We start from the raw sequence: 24,912 nt of genomic DNA, 5'->3' as shown, positions 1-24,912 counted from the left end.
CGTATTTGCACACATGCCCGAGAAAGAGAGAACAAATATACGTGTGCATTTTTTTCTCAGTGATTTGGCTGTTTCCAAAGTCATACGTTTTCACCTGGCTCTTTTTCCTAAAGCAATTCTCAAGTGCTGAGAAGTGTCCAGAATGATTTTGATTCTTTGCTGGCCCCGGTTAGTCCACAGAATAACGTGTTGTCTCGGTGTCTCACTGATGGTGGGTGGGATAAAAGAGATGACTATCATGACTCTGAGCAGCTTTTAGATTGATCTAGTTTATCAGTAATAAGACAGAAAGGGTCTGGGACCTAACTGTCCCCCAGGTTGCTTGGCTGCACTCAGCACCAGCAATGGTGTGCTCCTCAGTGTAGTAACGTTCGGGTCACTCTAGTCTCTTCCAGACTGCAATACAGGCTTGCTTAATTTACCCTTCACATTTATTCTTTCACCAGCAATACACTGTGTGTCAGAAGACAAACAGGCTTTCATATTGAAGATACGGATGCAGAAAGACTTTCACAGTGGCTTGGTTTTGTTATCTGTTCTTTTGCTAACAGTCATTGACAGCTAATTTATACCAAGTCTGTGTGTGGAAACGATACTTTAATAGTACCCGCTATAACTGTGAGATCTTCATATTGCATTCATGTCATATACCCATAACAACTCTTGCACATTCAATCTTGAAGAGTCTGATTTGCAGTTATATATATTAAGCTGACAAATTACTCCCAATGATTAAGAGTTAATTAAAATGATTTTGAAAAAGTAGTAGAAATTATAAAAATAAGGCTTATTTCTTCACAGGAAAATAATTTCATAAAATAAGATGCAGGGTTGAATCATTGTGAGCCTACATTATGCTTATATGGCACAATATTGACCCTGGTTTTGAATTTGCAGTTCACCGCACTGAAAATTTCCAATTTCTCATTGAGATTTTCAGTGGAAACACGGTCAACCAATTAAAATTACAATGCAGTATCAGCTGAAGAAAAGTTTGTTCTCTACCCCACTGTGAACATTGCTGTGCAGTAACATCTATTTGTGATGTCTGGATAGCTTGTCCCTCTGCATGCAGGAGACCATTACCCTGTGACTGTGTTCTGTTCTGCTGATATAATATCTTAAATAAAGTTTTACTGTTTACTTTCCTTAATTGAAGTACAATAGAAAAGGCATGGCCTTTAGAGAAGCTTCACTTTAGTCATTGACTTGGAGCTTTGAAGGTATTTCAAGTTGTCTTTCAGTGTACTTCAAAACATCCTTGATAAAAGAGTGTGTGTATGGAGGTGGAGTGGGATTACTAGCAATTATATTTTATGCAGAATTGTAATAAGTTTACTTAACTGCCATCCTTCTGCCCACTTTCCCAGTATGTTTTGATCCTCTCATTGCTCTGCTTAGTGATAAAATCCTGCAAAATATTTTTCTTGCAGGTCTGATTTTGCCCCTTTTTAGAGCTGAATATTTCTTTGAACAGATAAGCCAAATTTAATATTTTTTCATCCTTTCTGTATTTCAATAATTGGAAACTCTTACAATTTTTAACATAATTTTAATTTGCTAGTCCTAAAAGGGACTATTCAGACAATGAAGACCAGCCTTGCATTGACAGGACAAACAGACTTGGTACTAGCAGATATTTTCATTTTACTCCGACCTATATAAACTTATTTAATAACAGACTTCCACTCCCAGTAATGAAAAAAATGAATAACTTTATAATACAGTCTAAAATAGAAATTCATCATAATGATAACCGGCATATGGCTACAAACTGTGTATGCCAGCTGAGCCAGAAAAATGGGAAATTACTCACTGGTAAGAAAATGCTGGGAAGTTGGGCCAAAATCCCTGTGAGCTTCATGCAGTTGCCTGATGCGCTCATCAATGGCCACCTGTTAAGAGAGAAGAAAAAAAATTACTCTCTTCTAAACAAGTAGCAATTATAGTCATACTTTTTTCATTAGAGAATATCCTGTTTAAAATTAAGCAGGGTCCTGGAAAAATCATTATTCCTCAGGGCTGAATTAAGTTTTTATGTGTTTTACCCAAAAGAAAGTATGTCAAAAGAGGTTTGGGTTTTGGTGTTTAGTGTTTTTTTCCAAGCTCCCCCACCCCCACCCCCCCCCAACTGGTGCTAGAACAAGTTGAAAATGAAAAGGCTGAGAAAAAAAGGTATAGCAAATTGGCCTGACTTTATGTACCTGATGAGAATATGACTGTTGCTTGCCAATATTTGTCAGAAAAAGTTCTTTTATGTTAATACTTTTACAGAACTACCTCAAAAGTACTTTTTGAGAGTATACTATTATAAATCAGCATGTGAAAAGTAATCTATTTTAATGTGGACATAACCATATTTTAGCCGAGTGCTGAAATGAGAGTAACCAAAGAGCATCTGATACAAACATTTCTCTGTTCTTTTAAACAGTCAAATCCTAGTCTCTTGATCCTCTCCTTGGAAGAGTCTTTTGAAGAACATGTTGTTCCTAATGTCTTATTGGGTTGCTTTACTGCATGAAAACACAGATGCTGGTTGTAAGATTGGTTTTATCTTTACCCTTGAAAATCCCATTAGAGTTAAGTATCAAGCAAGCAGTCAAGGGGGAGTGGTTGCTGTAAGATTCCATAGTGTATGAATGACATCTACCAGCAGCTTTATAGCCTACACGCTACAAGGATACGATAATTAAATTAGGCCTAAGAATAGGATCAGGTAAAGCAAGGAAAAAAATGTTTGAAAGTAATTATAGAATATTTTAGAAATGTGTTAATTAAAATAATGGATAGAAAACACATTCACTTAAATATTGCCTGTAAGAAAAAGTGTTGTATCAACGCTGGCAAAGCAGAAGGTAAAAATGATTGGTCTGTTTTTACTGTCCTAATTGTGGCATACATAACAGGGAAACAAATAGGTTGCACAAGTAAAAAAGCAATCCACCTTTTAAAACTTTCAGGGATTTTGCTGGTTGGTGGTAGGAAGGAGCAATTGTATAATAACTGGGCATGATTCAATTAGAAGGGAAAAATGATGACAGAATTTACTAGCTCTTTGAAATAACTGTGTGTGTGCGCCAAATAACCTCTAGCCCCCAAAATCTTGTTTCTCTAAACACAACAGAAATGTAACATCAGGACATGATTTCTTTGCTTACAGTTTCAAAACTGACACTATGACCAAGAAGCCCCCTTTCCTTAAGCCATTTTTCAGATGCTTTTCCTGCAGCTTCCTCTGTTTCTATGCCGCCTTTTCTTTTCTGGCTTCCTATACAGACACTATCAATGTGATTTTTTTTTTGTTAGTGCCCATTAACCAGCACCTCCCCACACACACAGCTCATCTGCTAGCATATCACCACATAGGTCCAGTTCTTATTTCTACTGTTTTCTTGAATACAGAATTGCTCACACGACAACATTTATACTGGTGGGTTTAAGGGAGGCACGTGCTGGCTCCATCCTGTGACCTGTGCTTATTCTGTTTAATCTTGCCGATTGCTCAGCTAGACAAAACTAAGCCTAGGAAGAGGTTGAACTCTGGATAACTTCTGAAACTGTGGGTAGAAGGCGGCTGGGTAAAGGACAATTTAAAGCTAAAGTGAATTGCATAGACAGATGTTCCGTAAAGCAATGCTTCCTACTGGGGACTGGCTTTGGGCTTGAGTTCACACCTAATTCACAGCATAGATATAAGCTAGGGAAGTCTGTAAGTGCATAGAAAACAATGATAGGGCTGCTTCTGGTCATCAATATAATTACCTTAAGTACAGAAGAATAAACTAATGTGATATTATATTTAATCAAGAAATGGCCTTGCAATGAAGACTAGGAAGATAGTCTTAAAGTTACATAAACTAAACAAAAATACTGGAAAAAAATGTTAACAAATTATATATACACTCTTTGAAATCCTCTTCAAATGAAAGTCACAACATATGTATGTTGTCATTTGATCATTACTGGTCAGTAAAGAAACATAAAGCTCCTCCTTTATACTAGTACTTAATTTTCAGTAAGTCAGCTAGGACTGAAAAAGTACTTTTTGGCATGCAGAATATCTAAAGACAATGAAAGCTCTACAAATACACAGCAGGGAGTAATGTTTAATATAGGAAAATGATAACAGCCAGCTTGTGGTCAGAATAGAGTATGGGAACTCTAGTAGGTATGACTACTGCCAACTCACAGCCCATACAGCTTCTTTAAGTGTGCTAAAGCTGAGAACTTCAATCACTTAAAAATATTCAGGTGAGCTTTGAGCCACACAAATTTATTAAACAGATTTTTATCCAGCAAAATAAAATGTCTTACACACTTTAGGGTAAACTTTCAAACTGAACAGCCTTGGATGTGAGCCAGGAAATACCTCTGCTAGAGTTAGATTTTGTCAGAGATGAATAAAACATTGGCAAATCTTGAGTATTCTCTAGGAAATATCACCTAGGAACACAAAAAGTTATTCCATTTGGCTGTCAGGAAATACAATTTATTGATGTACTGGCATATTACCTTTTAGGTGCCAAAAGATGAACTCACTGTTGATGGTAGAGCAAGGAAGATTATTGCAGTCAGTCTCTACAAATTTTACTAAGATGTAAGTGATAAGATCACAGAATTTGAACCCACAATAACTGGGATTATTCTAAACAATAATAAAAAAAACCAAACCTCTACCTGACCAAACAATGATTACTTAAAATTACAGAAGAATGTGTCTCTGATCCAATAAAATCAGAGTCAGATTTGGCTTTGTGGCTTACACCCTATCTACCTGGAGAAGGAGAATCATATCCACCTTCATAATTGATTTGTAATCCTTGAAAAAAATTCTCACTGGCATGTAAATATTTTGTGTATTCATTTTCAAAAATAAGCCACAGGTAATTCCCAAATTTTTAATTTTGTCTAGTTTTCTTTCAAGTTGAGGTAGGTTGCTCCAATGTAAGCACAAACAGTATCGTATGCATTTTTGTATGCTATGCTCTGAACCAAGTGCAGTTTTCCTTAGAACAAAATGATGGAGCTGTGTGTGAAAATTTTCAATCCGATTCAAGTGTTCATTTTCCTTGCCTTAAATGGAAGAAAAAGCATACATGCTATTAATGAAGTTCTGCAAACGGCCCACACCACACCACCATGTCTCAGTAGCCAAAGGAAAAAAAGTCTTCTGACTTCAGTAGTCTCTTCCTACTAGTATGAGCTTAGCCAGACTAGTATGCAAAAAGTAATCATTCAAAAAAGTACTACTACCAGTACATGACATCCAAGATGGGACTACGGATTGGATTTGGGTATCTTTTAGGTAAAAGTCTCTACAGTATTTCTTCACAAGTAAAGTTACTAAAATATCAACAGGTGGCTTTCTAACAAGTCAGCTATTGCTTTATCTGAATCAAGATATGAGAATTTGGTTTTAACAGACCATAATCTTTTTGTATCTGATTTTAATTTAAAACAAGCATCACGATTTTCTGTAATCAGGATACTTGAACTTTTGCTTTTCTTCACTGAAGATACATGCATTTCCATTATTTATTTAATCCACTGCTGTACATAACATTTATCTTCTTTCTGTCATAACAAGTGAAAGAGCCACAGTAGTGTGATAAACATTATACTTGAAGGTGAAGATGGTAATATTAAAAATATTATATTGTTTTAAAGTGATATTGACATGGAACAAACACTTCTACTAAACAAACGAACAACTAAAAAAAAGTTATTTAAAGTTCCTGTCCTTTAAAGACTTTGAAAACATTTGATGAAACAAGTTTTGTTTACCATCATTTGGATGTAGCATATCAACCAAATACATAATCAGGTTCAGCTAAGCAAATTATGACAATAACAAAAGCAAAGCTATGTCATGTAGTTAGGAATAGTTTGAAGGGTTCAACCCTGAAAACACTTGTTATAACAGCTCCACTGAAATCAGGATAAGGGTTTGAAAGATTTGACTTGGGTCAACTACTACATTATCTTTTTTATTATTATTATTTTGCTGGGTTTTAACTGAGAACATTTTTATAACGTGATCCTGTGTAGCAAGAAAACATCAGGCAAGCAAGGAATGTCACAGGTGACTATGTGAATGCCACCACCCTTGTTACCATTGAGGCAACTCATAAAGGGACTTTTGGGGGTTCTAAACTCACTCAAGAATCACACCTGAATTAGAAGTTAATTACCTTCTCTATCACTGTCCTTTGTTTGGACACACCCTTTTGTAAAAATGAAGAACAAAGCATACCCAATATGTTATTATTTTTGTATCTCCCTTCTTGATATATTCAAATTGTGCCTCTTGCAGTGATTCATCTGATATGCAACTGTGTTTGGCTTTCCTGGCCAATGTGAATGATAAATGTGCAAATGCACACCACATACAGCACCCCACAAAAACACTCACCCCAAAACCCAAAACAATTCTACATATGACAACAGTGACAACATTACCTGACAAGGCAATGGAGTTGAAAGCACGAAACTAGCAAATGAGCAGTCTATATGACTGCGTATCACTTATCTTTGCAAGTTTCATCTCTTGGGGCTCATCCTGGTTTATTTCTAGGTGGACCTCTTAATTAATGCTTTTTTCTTTCTGTGTTTGCCCTGCACAATTTGTATATATGTCCGCCATTTCTAAGTTGACTTTTATTCTTTCTAGGAAAAAAAAAAAAGACCTTTTTGTCTTTGATGCTCATAAAAACAAACAGCAGTTACTGCTACCCCTATTTCTAAGCCAAATCATGCTGTCATTGACAAGACTTAATAGTGTCATGTGCTACCTTGATAGGGGGTTATTAATACTATAATGGAAAAAATATTTCAATTCTCCCTTTTCCTGATTCACCATTTCTAGGTCTACTGACATGCTAGCCAGGTGTTAGAATCCCAACATAAAGTGAAGAGAAAAACATTTTCTTATTTTTCCTAAATGGAAAATGAAACTTTTCCTCACCAGATTTCTCTGGATGTTCTTGCTTCTGAATAAAGTATACAAAATATAGGCAAATATTAGAACATCTCTCGATCCACACAGAGCACAACTTCAAATAGGGAAGGAGGAATAGGTTTTGTTAAATTCTATTTTGCCAAATCACTTTCTATGTTAAGATCATTGACAGAAGAGTGAGGAGGTCAGGTAGATATCACTTATCCCACTCAGTGAACTTACACATTTACATACGAGCTTAACTTCTGTGAATTACTATTCATTTGAAATAACAGCAACAGCATAAACGCTTCTGAGGTCAGATTAATATCCTTTTTTGTAAGGGCATCTAATGGCACATGCAGCAAAATATATAGACACTTATTACATGATTATACTGCCCCAAATACAGGCAAATTGTATGAAGGTGTGCGAGTAGCAGTTTTCACCACTTATTAACATGAGACAATAGAAGTATGATCACCAGTTTAAAAAAAAAAAGAGCAAAATCTAGGAGTTAATACAGTTGTTGAATGGCTGAATATGCCTGGGATTCTGAGGGGAAATAGCAAGTAAAAAAGGAGAAGAAGAGTCTCATTTAAACCACTATATTTAGTGCAGAAGCAAAAATAACAATCTCCTTTTTCAAAATTTGCTTCACCAAAGGGTGTTCTCATGAACAGAGGGCAACTTTCTCTATTAATAAGCATGCATTCACACAATACTTATTAAAATAACACTCCTTTTATTCCCCAACCATATTCATAGCATTTCCACAGCTTCCTGACCTTGACTCCAATCACATCCAATTTAACTGCATATCAAAGGAAACTGGCTTCTACAAGGCCCTCTTTAATGTTACCTAGCAATTCTCCTCCCAAGAGCTGAAAAAGCTTCTTTCTTTTCTCTCACTGACACAGAGCTGCCAAAGCAGTACGAGGCTGTTCTTCACAAATCAATAAACAGGAAGATCTGATCCACTGTACTTCTAATAGCTACTGAATTTAGCCAGTCACTATTCCTTGTATATTAGGAGATAAGAATGGATTTAAATAAGCACACTTTGTGCTGTTAATGAGGAACAGCTGGGGAAAAGGCAATTGATAGTCAGTGTTCTCAGCTGCTGAACTTCAGGTTTAACTCTTGATTTGAATGGAAAGCACAGCAAAGAACAATTAGTTTCCTGGTGAAAAATTCTGTAATCTGAAATATTTCAAGAGTGTAAAAATTAACATGATGTGTGCTTATTTTCCTTTTGAAAGAAAAAAATAGATAAATGTAATGTTATTCGCATGCATTTGCAGCTGTTACAGACTACATTCAAATTCCAAGATTTCTCGATCATGGTAGAACTGTATACTTCAGCAAATTGAAACCTGAGCATCCTCGTGCAATTCTCATTTCAGCAGACAAAAAGAAATCTTAAAATCTAGTAGGATACTGGAAGTGTTCAAGGCCAGGTTGGGTAGGACTTTGAGCAACCTAGCCTAGTGGAAGGTGTCTCTGCCCATGGCAGGGGGGGTTGCAACTAATTAAGGTCCTTTCCAACCCAAACCATTTGATGATTCTATGATTGTACCATGACTGATTTTTTCAATCTTCAGGTGAAAGAAGACAGTAACATTTAATAAAAATTCAGGAAACATCTTAAAATTCTGGCGTAGAGCCTTAGAAAACAGTAAATAAAAGAACAATCTCCTTGACTTAATATGTCTATTGTGAATAACCACCCATTGCTTCTTAGGCTTCTGTTTTATAATCCTAAATTAGTGAACTTCAGGGTTTGTGTATCTCTGTGCCTAAGGAAAGAAAGTTAGGTCTTATGGTTTAAATAACAAGAACATTCAAATTTAAAGGGTTTGAAACAGTTGTAAAACCTGTGAAATCTTAAGAACAAACATCTTTAAGAAACAGTTGTTTTAGAAAAACTTACTTGCTTTGTTTTGGATAAAAGATATTCTGTCAGAGACACCTAGCATTTGACACCTCCACTATTCCTGTAAAAGCCATCATACATGCTGGTGGGGGTTCTGCAAGGAAATTGGCTTTTACATCACTGTATTTCCCTCATTTCTATTCATGCACTTACGTTAGGTGTAAAATATTTTATAAAACTGATATGAGCTGAGCATGAACTTGGCCTTTTAAAAGAACAAGAAGCTGCTGTGCAGTCCTCCATTCTTGAGCATTTTATTAACAAAGGTTTCAAGTTCCTGACTTTCCAGCCACATTAATTCTCTTTTAACACTGCTTTTTGTATATAATTTAACCATTCTGAAATTTTTCTGCCAAATTCCTTGCAGAATTTTATAGTATACCGAGAAAGTAGTTTTACAAATGATGACAATTAGCAATTATTTTTTCGCAAAACAGCACCACACCAATTAAAAAGTTTTCAATTCACAATTAAATTAGCTTCCAAATATAGAAATATCCATCGACATCCCTCACTAGATTCCACTCCAAGTGGGCTGTGGTTTGCCAAACCACATCTCTGTACAGTTAGATAGTGCCTCCATATTCCTTGCAGGTTACTTGTCCATGCTTCCACTTTATAGTCTGTTTTTATGTGTGAGTATTGCCAGGAGCTCCTTGTTCATCCATACAGGCCTCTTGGCATTTTTGCCTGACTGCCTGCTCTTCAAGATGGACCAGTTTTCAGCTTGCAGAAAGTGACCCTTGCATACCAACCAATTTTCTTGGACCTCTCTTCCTTCCAGGGCCTTAGGCCATAGGATTCTTCCAGGCAGACCCCTGGAGAGGCCAAAGTCTGTTCTCTTGAAGTCCGTGTTGTGGACTCATGGTCACTGCAGCCAAGACTGCCTTTGACCTTCACCTCCCCAATGGCCCTTCCTTGCTTGTGAGCATGAGGTCCAGCAGAGCATCTACCTTCAGTGGCTTCTCTATCAGTTGCATCAGGAAGCTTTTCACCAATGCTATCCAGAAACTTACTACATTGCCTACAACCTGCTGTGTTGTCCTTCCAGCAGAGGATCAAGCTGGTCCCCCATGGGGCCTTGACCCAGGCCTGTGAACATGAGGCTACTTTTCGAGCTGCCTGTAAAAGACCTCAAGCAATTGTTTTTCCTGGTCAGGTGGCCCATGTAATTACAAAGTCACCCACACTGGTCTGCTCTTTAATTCTTACCCATAAGTTCCCAGTCACCTCCTTTTCCAAGCCCACCATTCCTGGTTTAAAGCTCTTTATGTATCTTCTATACAGCCCCATAAAATATACTTCTTAGAGCTGTGACTGCGCAGGACTACAGATTCAGTGGTTTCTGTTCTGCCTTCAGCATGAAGATGAAACTATATATACTCTTAGTTCTGTATTGTAAGCTGGGGAAAAAGAGAAACAAAAATGTATATGCTACCCTGAACCTCTGGATGTTTATTAGTCTTAAAATGCATCTAACTTCGATGCAGTCTGACATTTTCAAGGTCAGTGGGAACTGGGCACGTGCGACTAGGGACGGAATGTGGTCTGTAGTAAGTAAACCCATCTAGTATGGAGCTCAACAAGGCATATATTCTTTCTGAGATCAAATCTTACTTTAAGATCAAGGCACTTGCACACTATAGGCTTTGAAAAGTTTACAGATAATTGTTTTTTTTTATTTTTTATAACAGTCTACCTAACCTTCAGGATTACTCATCATCCATAAGACTTTTAGGTAGTATACTGTGATCATCTCTAGGCACCATAACCAAGAGACATCTGCATCAATTGGAGAGAGCCTGGAGAAATTAACAAGACAGATGGTGACCTACAACAAAGGGTTAAAACTTAAACTTTCTTAAAACTGAGAAACAGAAGTCTTAGGAAATCAGGAAATGGACAAATCTGATAGGATAGCTCGTCCTCTCTTTTCCTACTATGAGTATATACATTTCTGCTGAGTCAGTAGTATTAGATCTAATTGTGCTAAAAACACAGGGCATTTCGAGGGTTCTGGATTATAAACTGACTGTTACTTATGAGAAAAAATTCTGCCATGTGCTTTCCATGTTATTTATGTTAAATATCATAAACAGACTATATATGAAGATATATGGTTTTCAATCTTTCGGTTGGGAAAAAGAAAAAATTAAGAGAAACTTATTTTTCAGATCTTGGGTGGAACAGAAGGGGAATTGCTTCAAGTACAAACCCCAGTTTTTCACCTCCTGTGCAATATGATCTTGTACCAAATTTAGGGGAAATCCTAGCTCCCCAAAACAGAAATTCAGATTATTGGAGGGGATGGAATGCAGTCTAATACAAATTATTCCTAGAAGTGAAGATGCCTACTATTTCACACATAAAGTTCATGTTTCCAGAATTGTAAAATGTCACTAGCACATTACACTCATAAGCATCTACCATGTTTTCTGCAAATCTAGAAAGGTGATTGTCACCTTCACAGAAGGCAATGTAAATACAGGTGATTTGATAGAAGCTCAGTTCCGCTCTTTTCCTCCCTCATTCCCTCTTAATCCCCACACAGTCTCATCAATTCTACATACAGATAACTCCTCAATTATTTTAAATCAAGAAAGTTTCAGCACCTTAAGAAAAGGAAAAAAAATATTAAGATAGCCTGTCCTCAAAATATCAAATTTAAAATAACTTGATTCCGTGCTTTCTGTGATTGATTGCACAAACTTGATACTTCTTTCTCTCCCATTTCTAGGCCAGGTGAGTTTCAAGGGGTGCATTCTTATTTCTTTAGTCATATTCATACTAAGTAGCATCTTTCTCCACAGAAAGTCTTACAGATTTCACTGACACAATTAATGGAAAAGTTACTGTTTTGCATGAGTGAAGGCATCTGGATTGGGACAGGAAACAATCAAAAATATCAGCTCCAGTGAGAAGTCTTTACAAATGATGTGCTGAGGTTTACATCTTCCCTGTCAAATGCTTATAGAAAAGTAACTTGCAGCAGAGCAGTACGGGGCATTGATCTGCAAAACCTGTCTTTAGACCGTTAACATCTCCCATCAATTAAGAAAAAAAGTGGTACATTTAGATTTCAGGTACATCACATTAGAACACATTTACACTCTTGTGATGGTTCTCAAAATAGTATACAAGCACCTCAGAGGTAGAGAAAAGTTTTGCAGGGCTATATTGAAATTGTCCTCACCCTTCCCCTGTATTTTTTCTTACAGAGCTTCTGTTATCTGATTATTTTGTTATCCTCAGTCTAAATATATAGTAAATATTTTGTAATAGGAAAAGGCTGAAACATTATGATACTGTTGTTGCTGAAACATTAGTCTTTTTAGACTTTAATCATCTACTGTTCCTGCCCTAACATGGTTGTTGATAGAGTGTTTCTTTTAGGCATTGCCTCTTTTGGGGCATGCATGGAAAGTAACATCAAGTATACTGTAGTTAGATTTCCTCAATATACAAAATAAAGACATAAATAAACTACACCTGTGGCTGGTTCTGTGACGCGGTTGGGCAGCTAATGGAGAGGGAGCAGCCAAAGAAGAGAGCAGGAGGAAAAAGCAGAGAGAAGAAAGAGAGGGTGTGTGCCCCCTGTATGAGGAGAGACTAGGAGAAGGCAGCAGAGGGACTGGCATGAAGAGTATGTTGGTATGTGATGGTAAAAGACCTTGCTGCAGCCGGCTAGTTTGGAGGGTGCTGCGACATATGCCTTCTTGTGGCCTTTTTTTTTTTTCTTTCGCTACTCTACTAATATACAGTTATTTCTCTCCATTACACTTGTTACACTTTTTAAATAGAACTGACTTCTTTTTTTTTGTTTAAAAATATTTATAAACAATTTAAAATCCATTCTTCTTTTTTGTACTTTCTTTGAAAATGCTCTTATTAATGTTTCATAATCCATCATTAAGATAACAACTTACTGTCTCTTAACAATATTTTGAAGTGATTTTTTTGTTTTGCTTTTTCCCCTCTCTCGTTTTTTTCTCTCATTAAACAAACAAACAAAATAATAAAGTCATGTTGCACTGAAAATGCCATTTGTTAATGAAAGGTCAGGTAATATACACAGTTTTTGTGCCAAGAGGAATGTATATTTGGTGACTTAGGGAACTGCAGGTTGAATGTCATGCAAGAAATGTTTTATTTTATAGCTGCTCAGAACATATGCCTACAATTTCCTTCATCAGTTGAGCATCACCAGTGAAGATTATTCTTTTATAGTTCTAGTTGCATTCTCTCACTTTCACTGATCTTTTATCATACTATTTTTATTGCTCCTTTTCCCTACATTTCTGAATCTCTAGTGCCATTACTAGCATTAGTTTTGGGAATAACTGCTCATCACTGCAGGTAACAAGATCATAGCTCAGACCTGTGTTTTATACAGGCTACTTCTAAAAGAAATGGAGGCTTCATTCACTATCTTTACTCAACACTATTTTTAGCTAATTATTTGAAGTTTTTACTTTCACTGCCTTCAGTTTCCTTCCACTTGTATTGCCCTCTGATGCCTCTGGGATTATCATTGCATCAGTATTCAAGAGACTTCAATTTTCAGTCCTGTCTTTCTCACTGTTTTCTCTTTCTTGTCTTGTTAATTTGCTGTTGAGTATCTTCATTCTCTTTTATCATTTCAATTCACACTTCAAACCCATGTTGCTACCCCAAATGCAGTGAAAATACATATTTCATACATATATATTGATACTTTCAATTTTGTCTCATAATTTTTATAAATAAGCACTGAAGAATTACTTGGACTGAGTATGCTGCTACATATGTAATACCATGCAAAACACTATACAGGGGAGACTATGTAAGTGAAATTTATCTGTCCTAATTCAGGAGTCCTAAGACAGCTAAATCAGCCTTCCTATGTGTCTCCTGAGACAATTAGAGTAATACTAAGACACCTCAGAATAATCCTCTAAATATATGTATAAATATAACTTTTATATAGCTTAATTTTCCTAAGTGAGTTTGCATGCAAAAAAGGAGGATTCTTGGGGAGACTAATGGAATGCATCGAGGAAGAGCAGTATAGGAAAGCATAGGAGGTATAAAGTAAGGCAAACTTTTTTTTATTGGGGGACACTATAGGGCAGTAAAGCATAATAAAGGATTCTACATGCAGCAGCAGTTGTATTAACCCCATATCTCCTCTCCTTCATATTTTCTGCTCTCTCCTACTTTTCCTTTTTAAGAGAGTTACACCAGTAGTGACAAATCTATTCACGCTAAATAATCCTTAGTTCCCAAACTTCCCCAAACAAATCACCTATTTGTTTTGGGGTTTTTTTCTGCACAGGGTGTAACCAATAAGATGATGTCAGTTGGGACAGTTTCATTACAGCATGATCTATTCACATTATTTGCTTGTTTCATCCATATTCTTACAAGTGACAATCTCAAGAGTATATATTCTGTTTCAAGATATATTAAAACTACTTGCTCAATCAAGTGCTGACACAACATGAAAAGAAAAGCTTCATTTCATGAGATTACTGACAGGATAGATTATACAAACTTTTGTTTATTGTTTTTGTTCAATGAACCTTTTGAAGATGGCCTCTTAGTCTCAATGACTTCTGCAGAGTGTGCTATACCCCAGCGGCTGCTCAAGCTTGGGAGCATCCATATGATCAGTGCATAATACTCCCTGTTATCTGACACTTCTTTGTATACAACTACAGCTCCTGATTGTGCTCAAACGCCTTTTTTTTTTTTTTTTCCCCTCCCTGGGGAAGACATGCATATAGCACACTGAAAGATAATAAAATGACTCTAGGCAAATAACAGTTCAAATAGAAACAATAGCTGATAGGATTGATACTACACTGAATGAAGATAATGACAAAACTCCTGTAATAGCGTAACATGACTTGTGAGAGGAGCTGTCTTCATCCTGCAGCTGGTCAGAGCCTATATATTTATATTTTCTAATCTGTGAGTTAAATTCAAGTGACATGAAGGCAAAACGTAAGTTATATATAACACATACCGCTAAATCACAATGATTCAAAACTCTTCTAATTTAAATTGGAAGATACATTCTCTTATTTCTGCAGTTTAATCTATTTGAGAAGAAAAGGTATTTATAACTTAAAAAGAATAAATAATGTTATACCCCATGTATGGAGAATGTAAAATGGTATATAGTGAAGGTTAAGGCTTATGCTGGCATGAAGGATCACACCGTGTGTATGCATTCAAGACAACCATCACTTCATGGGTGTGAAAAAACACCCATTACCATACAGTGCACTTGGTAAGTGCCATAAATTTAATGCAAGTAATCCCAGTAACATTACATGCAGTTTTCTTCTTAAATCTGTTATTATCCCTCTCTGTGCAAAGATGAATACCCTATTTACAACTCTCAATCTGTAAAAGTCTCGGATGAAACTGAAATCTTTTAAAATGGCTTAGTTCAATCCCGAGATCTATCCACTTCACAGATTCAGATCCTCCTGTGAACTGAGGGAGGGTTCTTCCTTCCCTGCGGAGCAAAGCTCCAAGCCGCAGCCCTGAAGGAAGCGGTGGGATTAAATCTATGATATTTTGTGCTTCCAGGAAAACGGTAACTGGTCTGCTCTGACTATTGACATTTCACATATTTCATATTAGTGCAAACATTAAATATACTTTTTTTTTTTTTGCATATGAGTTCAACAATGGCTGCAACAAACTGACGGTAACTATCTTGGTAGAGTTGTTAAAATGCATTTTTTGCCTGCGCAGCTTCACATATGAAAAATAAACTTTACCCTCCAGATAACAGGTTATATTTTGAAAAATGTTCTTTTTCCTTATTAGCAAATGCCATCAAAAACTCTTAAATTTACCACCTGATTTTCACAGCTGTTTGTATTTTACTACTTTTACCCCTACCCCCAACCCCCCAGTAAATAATCTGTTTCTGTTTAGGCTTGTCTTGTTACTAATTTGTTTCTAAGAGCAGAGAATTGGGAAATTCTAAGAATAGAAGAGATCTTGGAGAATGAAGACAGTAAGAAAAATGGAGATCCTGAGGTGAAGTGCCACTGGAGTGCAATACAACTGTGTGTGAAAGAGAGTAATGACAGGAGAGAAGCAAAGAAAGCTTCGAACAGTCTGAAGCCAGCTTCAAAACCTGAATTTGCAGTGCCTGTATAGTGGCACCATACAATAAATACACTGGCAGGCAGTTTAATTGGCAATTAAAAAACTTTGATTTACTAAGTCAGAAATCCCTTCTGAAACTTACAAGCTATTGTTATCACAGTGACCGGTTGTCACCTGGCCTTCTAGTTAGGAAAATAAAGGAAACTAATGAGTTCTCTTGAAAATAATCTATTTCTGAAAGGCTTAATCTATTTATGAAGGGCTTGCACATGAAAGGATTCCACAAGACAAAGAAAAAAAGTAAAACCATTCTTTCAAGTCATAAAACTTAAGAGTGATCTTTATGAAAAGAGTCCTCATTATTTCTATGAAATGCTTTTAAAAAACAGTGAAAGCATCTTAAAACCATACATACAGTTTAAGACACAAGGATGGTATTCACTCTACTTTTAGTAAAACCAGCAATGAAACTGCTATTTTCTTTAATGCTACAAGATCAGATGCTATATTTTTATATAAAATTTCTGAGGTTAAATTTTATTTTCAGGAATTACAGAAATTTAAAAAAAAACCCAACACCCTAAACCAACACCACCAGTATATGACAACAGAAATGGTCACTAGCCAACTAGGTAATGTAGGATCATCTAATCACAAAAGAAAATGGATACCTTTCAAATTAAGTGAGAAATCCCATTGTCCAAATGGCAAACAGGGTTAGTACCTATATTAGGTTTGCATGGCGAGGTTTTGGTAGCAGGAGGGCTACAGGGGTGGCTTCTGTGAGAAGCTGCTGGAAGCTTCCCCTGTGTCTGGTGGAGCCAATGCCAGCTGGCTCCAAGACGGACCCACCGCTGACCAAAACTGAGCCCATCAGCAACAGTGGCAGCATCTCGTGAATTGTATTTAAGAAGAGGAAAAAGAAAACAGCAATTGCCCCTGGAGAGAGGATTAAGAATATGTGAGAGAAATAGCTCTGCAGACACCCAGGTCAGTGAAGGAGGAGGGGCAGGAGGTGCTGAGGTGCCAGAGCAGAGGTTCTTTTGCATGGTGAGGCAGGCTGTCCCTCCACAGCCCATGGAGGTTAGTGGTGGAGCAGATACCCACCTGCAGCCTGTGGAGGACCCCACAGTGGAACAGATGGGTGCCCGAAGGAGGCTGTGACCCCGTGGGTGTGGAGCAGTTCGTGAAGAACTGCAGCCCATGGGAAGGACTCATGTTAGAGAAGTTCATGGAGGGCTGTCTCCCATGAGAGGAACCCCACACTGGAGTGGGGGATTAGTGTGAAGAGCCCCAACCCCTGTGGAAGAAGGAGCAGGAGAGACATGTGATAAACTGACTGCAACCCGCATTCTCTGTCCCCTTTCTGCTCAGGGGGGAGGAGGTAGACTAAACAGGAGTGAAGTTGACCCTGGTAAGAATGGAGGTGTGTGTGGAAGGTGTTTTTAAGATTTAGGTTTTATTTCTCATTATCCTACCTTGATTTGATTGTTAATAAATTAAATTACTTTTTTCCCCAAGTCATCTGTTTTGCCTGTGATGGTAACTGCTGAATGATCTCTCCTTGTCCTTATCTTGACCCATGAGCTTTTTGTTATATTTTCTATCCCCTGTACCATTGAGGAGGGAGGTGAGAGAGTGCCTTTGGTGGGCACCTGGCATCTGCACTTGTATTAATGTTGTTAATTAATTAAACTGCATAATACAATACCTCAGGATGGTTAGAGCTTCTAAAGAAATTTGAAGGCAGAAAGAAGTTTATGTAAGCTTTTTGACAAATTATGTCAAATATAAATAATCAGATCATCTGTAAAAAGCAAATGAAATCATGTTTGTACAATATATTGTTTGCTGCCATGAGTTTATACATTTTAATGAGATATGCAAAGGAATTTCATGCAGCACTGAGTCTTGCATAACTTTATTTAGAAATTATTATCTTACAAGCAGAAGTTTACAAACAGAAAATACAAAGATTTAACCGGTTTGGTTTTTTTTTGGGGTGTGTGTGTTCATATTTACTTAATTTAATGAAAATGCCAAGGAATAAAACTGTGGATGTGAAGTCATTTAACTCTTAAACCTTTCTGTCCTAGTGTGTTAGCTTTAATTTGTCCATTCTGGAACCAGTAATGGTAGTCCTTATTTTTAGTACTATGTAGATAAAATTTTGTTTCTGTTATAATAAAAACATGACTATATGACTGACATTTTTGTCAATCCATTTATTGTTTTACTTATTCTGTTTGTCTTTTAATATTGTTTAGTCAAATACTTGAATTTTTCAGGCCTTTTAAAATTTATCTGTGTAAAGAAAAGTAAAATCTTGCTAGTTTTCCTTTTCTATTTCTCTCATTAGCATTCGCTTTGCTTTCTGCAGATCCTGCTATGTCTTGTCTTTTCTAGCCTCATAGGTCTTTTCACAACATCCATAGTATTCCCCCACAGTCTCAGGAAAATAACCAAAACTTTTAGGCAACCAAAACTAAGACAGAAGCCATTATTTAGACACTCTATTCCATCAATAACTCCACCATACAGCAAGATTCCTCTGAACAAACAAGTGCTTTGATTACGTACTGCTGGAATAGCAATGCTGGCCTACAGTTACATGTCCATAACTGCTTTTTGGCTGCAGAAGCCAGATTCCACTCCGATGATCTGTAATTGCTTTTGACTGGATAATTTTTATCCTTTAGCATTGCCAGCAGTGGCAGACATGAGGCTATAAGGTAGCTACAAATCCCAAAGTGAACTTTCAAAACTACAGTTTATAAAAGCAATAGAAGATTTGATGCACTGAACAGGATGCAGTGAGACTGAAAAATTTGGTAGGAAACCCACAAGGGAAAGATTTCCAAGCCTACACGTATTTTAGGAAAAACATCCTCAATGAAACTGGGGTTGCATTTGATTTTGAAATACACATCGTTATAGATCATTCCATGGCATTTCCCTAAGGACATCCACACTATCAGTGAGTTTCTAATTCAGCTGCCCATACCATTACACTGTCTTATTATTTAGCATTTGTCTTGTCCAAGGGAAAACAATCATGACAATCAGGGAGAAAAAGGGGAAAAAAGCCAACAGCTGAGAAACCCAGAATACAGCTCTTGTACTGTTAAAGTCCATCACATGAGAGAATAACTGGCAGGATCATGTAGCTGAAATGTGCAGAATTTATAGGCTCATGTGAGCAAAGTGTACTCATTTCATAATATTTCAGATTATTTTGAAAGGTAAATTTGTAAAGCTGTGAATATAATACTTAAGAAAGAGACAAATCCTTTCTCCTGTTACTCCCATTTCCAATGCCAACAAGAAACTCCCTCACCTGGTCTTCTCATTCAGCTCCCCCTCCTCATGGCTATCTACTTCCAATGAGATTCTGCTTTGGACTCCTGGCATTTGCTTCGTACTATTACATTCCACCTGTTTTAAGTTAGTCTTCAGAGTTTAAGTTTTCTATTTTTTCTTTCCCTACCTTCTGTGTTTGCTTTCTTTCTTCCCAAGCAGTCACCTCCACCCACCCACCCACCCACCCATCCATCCCTGGAAACGTTCATGGTCAGGTTGGTCAGGGCTCTGAGCAACCAGATGTAGTTAAAGATGTCCCTGCTCAATGCAGGGGGGTTGGACTAGATGACCTTTAAAGGTCCCTTCCAACCCAAGCTGTTCTATGATTCTCTGATTCTACAACCTCCAGATTTCAAAAATGCACTGCCTGCACTGCCTTATAGCATGCCAGCTTATCCCCTATGTTCTTTAAAGGGTGGCCAAAAGTAAAATTGAAAAAATTTACTATAATCCCTGTTATGAGAGCAACTTACAGGTTAGGCTTCTTAAAAAAAAAATAATATATTTTTCTGCCCATTCCAATTCACTTTCTTTTGGAAAATAAGATGCTTCATTTCTGATCAGTGCCATTTGTGGCTCAGCAAGAAGGACATCTTATGTTTCTCTTTCATGAAGTTCACATGATTCAATATTTTGACTGTAGTACCTACCAACCAAACTTATACTACAGAACAATTGGAATGGTTTCTGTTCTGCTTGGAAATAAAAATCATGGCAACTTGTGATTATTTTGGTGGCAATCTGGAACACTTTCCACCAAAACTGGTAAAACCTTCAAAGTCTATACAGAGGTACTTGTTGGATTAAAAATAGTTTTAACAGTGGGTTTTTTTCTATCTGTGTGTCTCTTGTGATAGCCTAGTACTGCCAAAATGATTTATACACCTGTTTGTCAGCTCTCAAACATACTTTTATTTCCCATGTTGTCAGAAAATCAGGTTTGATATGTGTGCATAAACATCTGTGTAGGAATATATGTATAAAACAAATTATTTCCTTCTAAAATCATACCAGAACTCAAATTATTCTGACTATGATTAGAAATAGAAAACTTTAATAAAAATATGGTTTGATTAAGTACAGAATAATATCTAAGAAGTACAGTAAGCAAGAGAAAAATTAAATTTCAGCTGTGCTTGCTTCAATAAGACTACCAGAAATTCCAAATCATTCTTGTGAAGCTATTTTCTAAGTACCAAAATTTGAACTGCCTGAAGACCTCTGAAGGCCCTCTGGAAAACAACTGATGAAATTTTTCAAGCAGTCAGGGAGTTTCGTTTTTATTTTTAACATCCAGCTGCACAAGGTTTAATACACTCAGTTAAGGAGGCACAAGCAAATTCAATTCCAGTGAACTAACTCACCCCAGGACCAACATTTTCTCCTGTCTCTGGTGCAGTACAGGTTCAGCATCATGAACTATGCACTTTTACAATACATAGTCATGACTACCTCTAAAGCTACAGAAGTGAGAGAGATCCAGAGAGTTATAACCACTCATTTCCCCCCATTATGGCTCAAGATAGAATCAATAACACTGGAAATGTGAGGAGCAGCTGTCAGGCTGCAAGTTAGGTTGTAAAAAAAAAAAAAAAAAAATTTAATATAGCCCTTTTTTCCGAGTTTTAAAAGTTCTCAAATTAAACCTTGGACTTGTTCAAACATTGTTCCCTTGAGAAATTGTTTTACTAGTCTCAACTTCTACATCAGCAAACCATTCTGCCTCCTAATTATCTGTCACTGGTACGAGTACTTGAAATAGTTTAACAGTAGAAGTGGGATTTTCTTATTAATTGGGAAACCATTCACCAGCTCGTATACTGGCAGGTAACATTTCCTCCCTGATAGATTCATGTTAGCTAGAATATCTATATTCAAAATGTTCTGGCCTTAATCTTCAAGAATTCTACTGTTTGTATCTGTAAATGCAGACTGAATGATCTGTTTACAGGTTGATTGCATTACCAGGATATATTAACTAGAGAATACTAGGAATAGTGGAAGTCATGTTCTAAAAATTGTATTTCATACACTTTGAACTTATTCTTAAGATAACAAGACACTTCTCTTCATAAGATCTTGTTAGGTCTGGCTGATGGCCAGATTATGGTCTTAGAAGTAAAGAATGAGGGAATAAATATCCAGTTAAATACTTATTATTAAACAGTAAGAATTAACAAGATTGAATGGAGTAGCAGTAAGCACAGAGAAAAGAAATTCTGGTTGATCATACCACCTTTTGTAAATCAGAATGAGACTGGATAATTTTGTAAGCCTAAGGCACATTACTGAGTAATCGGACTTGAATATTATTTATTATTTTAAAGGCGAAGCAAAACAGACATCACAACTAATTGACTGAGCACCTGCTTCATGCTTGGTAGAAAGGCAAAGTTCTTTGACTTCAGCAGTGCTTCAAAGGCATAGGATAAGCTGCAGATTTGATGTCTTTTGAATCCTGACCTTTCTGAAAGTCAACAGTATGTTAACATTGAAGCTTAACAAACATTCGGTCCTGGGCATCTCCCTTTGTGCTCAAGAAGAGGTGGTATGGCTGAAATGTACCGGGGCATGGAGGCCATTAAGCAAAACACTTCCAGAAGAACTGAAACGTAGACTTTACTACAATAATTAATGAATGACTATGAAATGACTTAGGATAAACATCCTTGATATGATAGTACAGAAGAAATGTAGTCCTTCAAAATATTACTGTAGAAGACACTATTGTTATTACTATCTAGGCATGTTCTATACCAACAATACAAAATAATTGAATGTGAACTCTTTGTTAGAGCAAAGAATGTTTAAAATAAGTGCATATTTTTTTTCAGAAGGAGCACAATCAACACCATCTTCTGGATTTGTAATTTTATAGCTCTAACAGTCTGCAGACATTACATCAGCTACCAGAGACACTGAAACTAGAGCAACTGTCCTAGCAGTGGCAGCACCCATCTTGTAAGTTGGCAGAGTAGGTTGAGATCATAATGATGTTGCTCATTACTTCAGGCTTTCTTTTGAACAAGTTATTTTGGTTCATTTAGAAGCACTTCCTACCACTGAGAAAAATGGCTCATGAGTTCCTAAACCTAATGTCCTGCCCAAATTCCTGTTTTAATTATCACACTATGCCTTCATGGAAAATTACTCTTTTACTGTTTGTTTCACTGAACAGTTCAAGAATATATAGCAATCAAACTTAACTTCAACCAACCTGCTGTACCATAGACAAAGCATTTCAATGACAGCAAATAAAAAAGTACAGAAAGACTATCCACCATTTACCCCAAATCCACCATTTAGTCAAGAACTTCCATCAATTAATTAGGTGAAGGAAATCAGGCAATGCTCCCCAAATAACAAGGACATCTGAGATGTTGACCATCTCAGCAAGTGTGTATTTCTGTTGAAGTCTGCTAAATTAGTTTGTTGCTGTTTGGGAAATAAGATCTAACTGACAGTTTGACTAGTAGTTAAAATTCACTCCAACACTTCCAAGAAAAGTAATTTTTTTGCTTACTTGAATAGCGAGTACTCGATTTCACGTGTATTATTTTCTTTGACAATGTCAACTATTCATATTATGCATGTTAAGTACTTGTACACCACTTTTGTATTTGTAGTGAGAAAGCTGAGCAGAAAATGTGGTTAATTTCCTGGGACATAAAATTAAAATACTGAGAAAAAAAGGAACAGAATGCAATGTTATTTAAAAAAACCCCACTGTTTGTAGTTTCACTTAGGGATTTTCAAAAGTCTTTATACTTTAAAATGTATAATAAGTAAAAAAAATTGTTTAGTTGTTCTCCTCCAATAACACTTTCAGTTTTTACAAAACATTTAGTTACAAAATGTTTGAAAAAGTTGTGTTAGTCAGGGTGGCAAACTTGCTTTTTCCTAAAACAAGGGACAGGAGAGAAATAAAAGTTTTATAAATACATATAGTTATCCTGATGGAAATGGTGAAGTTGTGGGACAGAGACCATAATATCCATAATTTCCAAAAAAGCAAACCTGAGCCTTTCTAAATTTGTATAAGTATGTACTTCAAAGAACATTTGGAATGGTAGTAATAATGCAAATCACAAGCAGGAGGATTGGAACAATCAAGTACAAGTTCTCACAGTTTCTTTGTCAGTATGGAATAAATTAAGATACACAGGTACCTCAAGGAAGGCAAGCAAATGGGATTGTTTGTCTCAAATTTGTAATCTGACAGATATGACATTGGAAGGACTTGAAGTCCTTGTACATTTTGTTCTATTTTGTTGTACAGATCCCACCGTTCTGTAGATAAAGTACACTGCAGACAAAAAGATGAAGAAACTCTAATGAATTACACTCAGATGAAAAGAATCAATGAAAATATCCAGCTGTGCTAAAAAGGCTTCAATTTGCCATTTATGCAACTGATGTATGCAATAGGTGTTGGGAAGGAAAAGAAAATTATTAGGGACAGTGTCTTTGGCAAAGTATCAATGCAATTCAGTTTTCAATTTTAAAGGGAAATGTAGGGCAGTGGAAATAATTTCACTTAGAGGAAAGTATATACTACTGGACATTCTAAGTGTTATCGCTGGAAGATTGTCATTATTGGTGTAGGTTCAGAAATGGAAGGTAATGAAATGAATTGTAATTTATATATAACGTTTAGTATAACATATTATATTTATATATTCTATATATTTCTGCTTCAGATAGATGCAGCCTGACTCTGAAAAAAAAAATACTTGACCTTTTCTCCTGTTGTTGGGTCATGAGAGAAGGTGGACACACAACGCGGGTTTCGTGTCAATAGCTGCACACCCTGCTGTAATGATGCACAGTGCTCCAGCCTCTCTGTCTCCCTGCATATCTCAGAGCGGAGAACCAGAGAGAAGGTACATGCTGTGCTGGAAATGTGCGGGCTCCTATGTGAGACGACAAAAGTATTAAAGTGTCTCGTGCCCCTGCTCTCCTTACTGGACCTGCTCCTCTACTCATACCTCTGAGAGCATAGAATCTTGCAGACCCAGAACGTGAACAGCTTCCCCTGTGCATCACAAATAACCCCAACGCACCTGTGCCCTGAACAGTCTAGCAAGCGGTAATTTTGTAGCGGTACAAGCCAGCATTGATATGACATTGAAAAAGGGACAAAAGGTGACGTGGAATAAGAACAAAATCAACCCCAACAAGTATGAGAAGAGGAAAATACTTCCTCAATACTTCTTTATAGGTTCAGTTTTCAGATGTCCAATCCTGTTATAAAATTCACAAATCAGGATAAGTATTTAGGAGGAAAAAAACCCTTCTGCCATTTGAAAAAATCTAGATTTCCTGGTAGAAATTTAGGAAAAGCTTAAATACGGTATTGCCTTCTTTTTTTTTTTTTTTTAGTTATTATTTTGATCTGTTATTTAAGATGCTCAGACAGGAAGAGTTCAAATTGTAAGGACTATCCCAATAAACTTTCTATTAAGTAACTAAATTAATGGAGAGACATTTAATTAAAGTTGCACTAGTTTTTACAAATGCAGTTAATTAAGCTGCTATCTGAAATTAAATCTCACCCAAACCCCTTTTA

At 36.6% G+C, this 24,912-nt stretch overlaps 1 protein-coding gene across 14 annotated transcripts in view; it reads right to left on the bottom strand.

The window, feature by feature from the left end:
• Positions 1-24,912, bottom strand: part of DMD (dystrophin) — a 1,095,710-nt gene that overhangs the window by 125,520 nt on the left and 945,278 nt on the right. For all 14 annotated transcript variants that reach the window (XM_037376983.1, XM_037376984.1, XM_037376980.1 and 11 more), the window contains one exon: positions 1,817-1,895. In XM_037376983.1, the coding sequence (XP_037232880.1) occupies positions 1,817-1,895 (79 nt within the window). The remainder of the gene's footprint in view (positions 1-1,816; positions 1,896-24,912) is intronic.

This window comes from Falco rusticolus, chromosome 2, assembly GCF_015220075.1.
Source record: "Falco rusticolus isolate bFalRus1 chromosome 2, bFalRus1.pri, whole genome shotgun sequence".
Lineage (NCBI taxonomy): Eukaryota > Metazoa > Chordata > Aves > Falconiformes > Falconidae > Falco > Falco rusticolus.
Note: the sequence above shows the minus strand (reverse complement) of the source record. Positions and strands in the feature narration are given on the sequence as shown.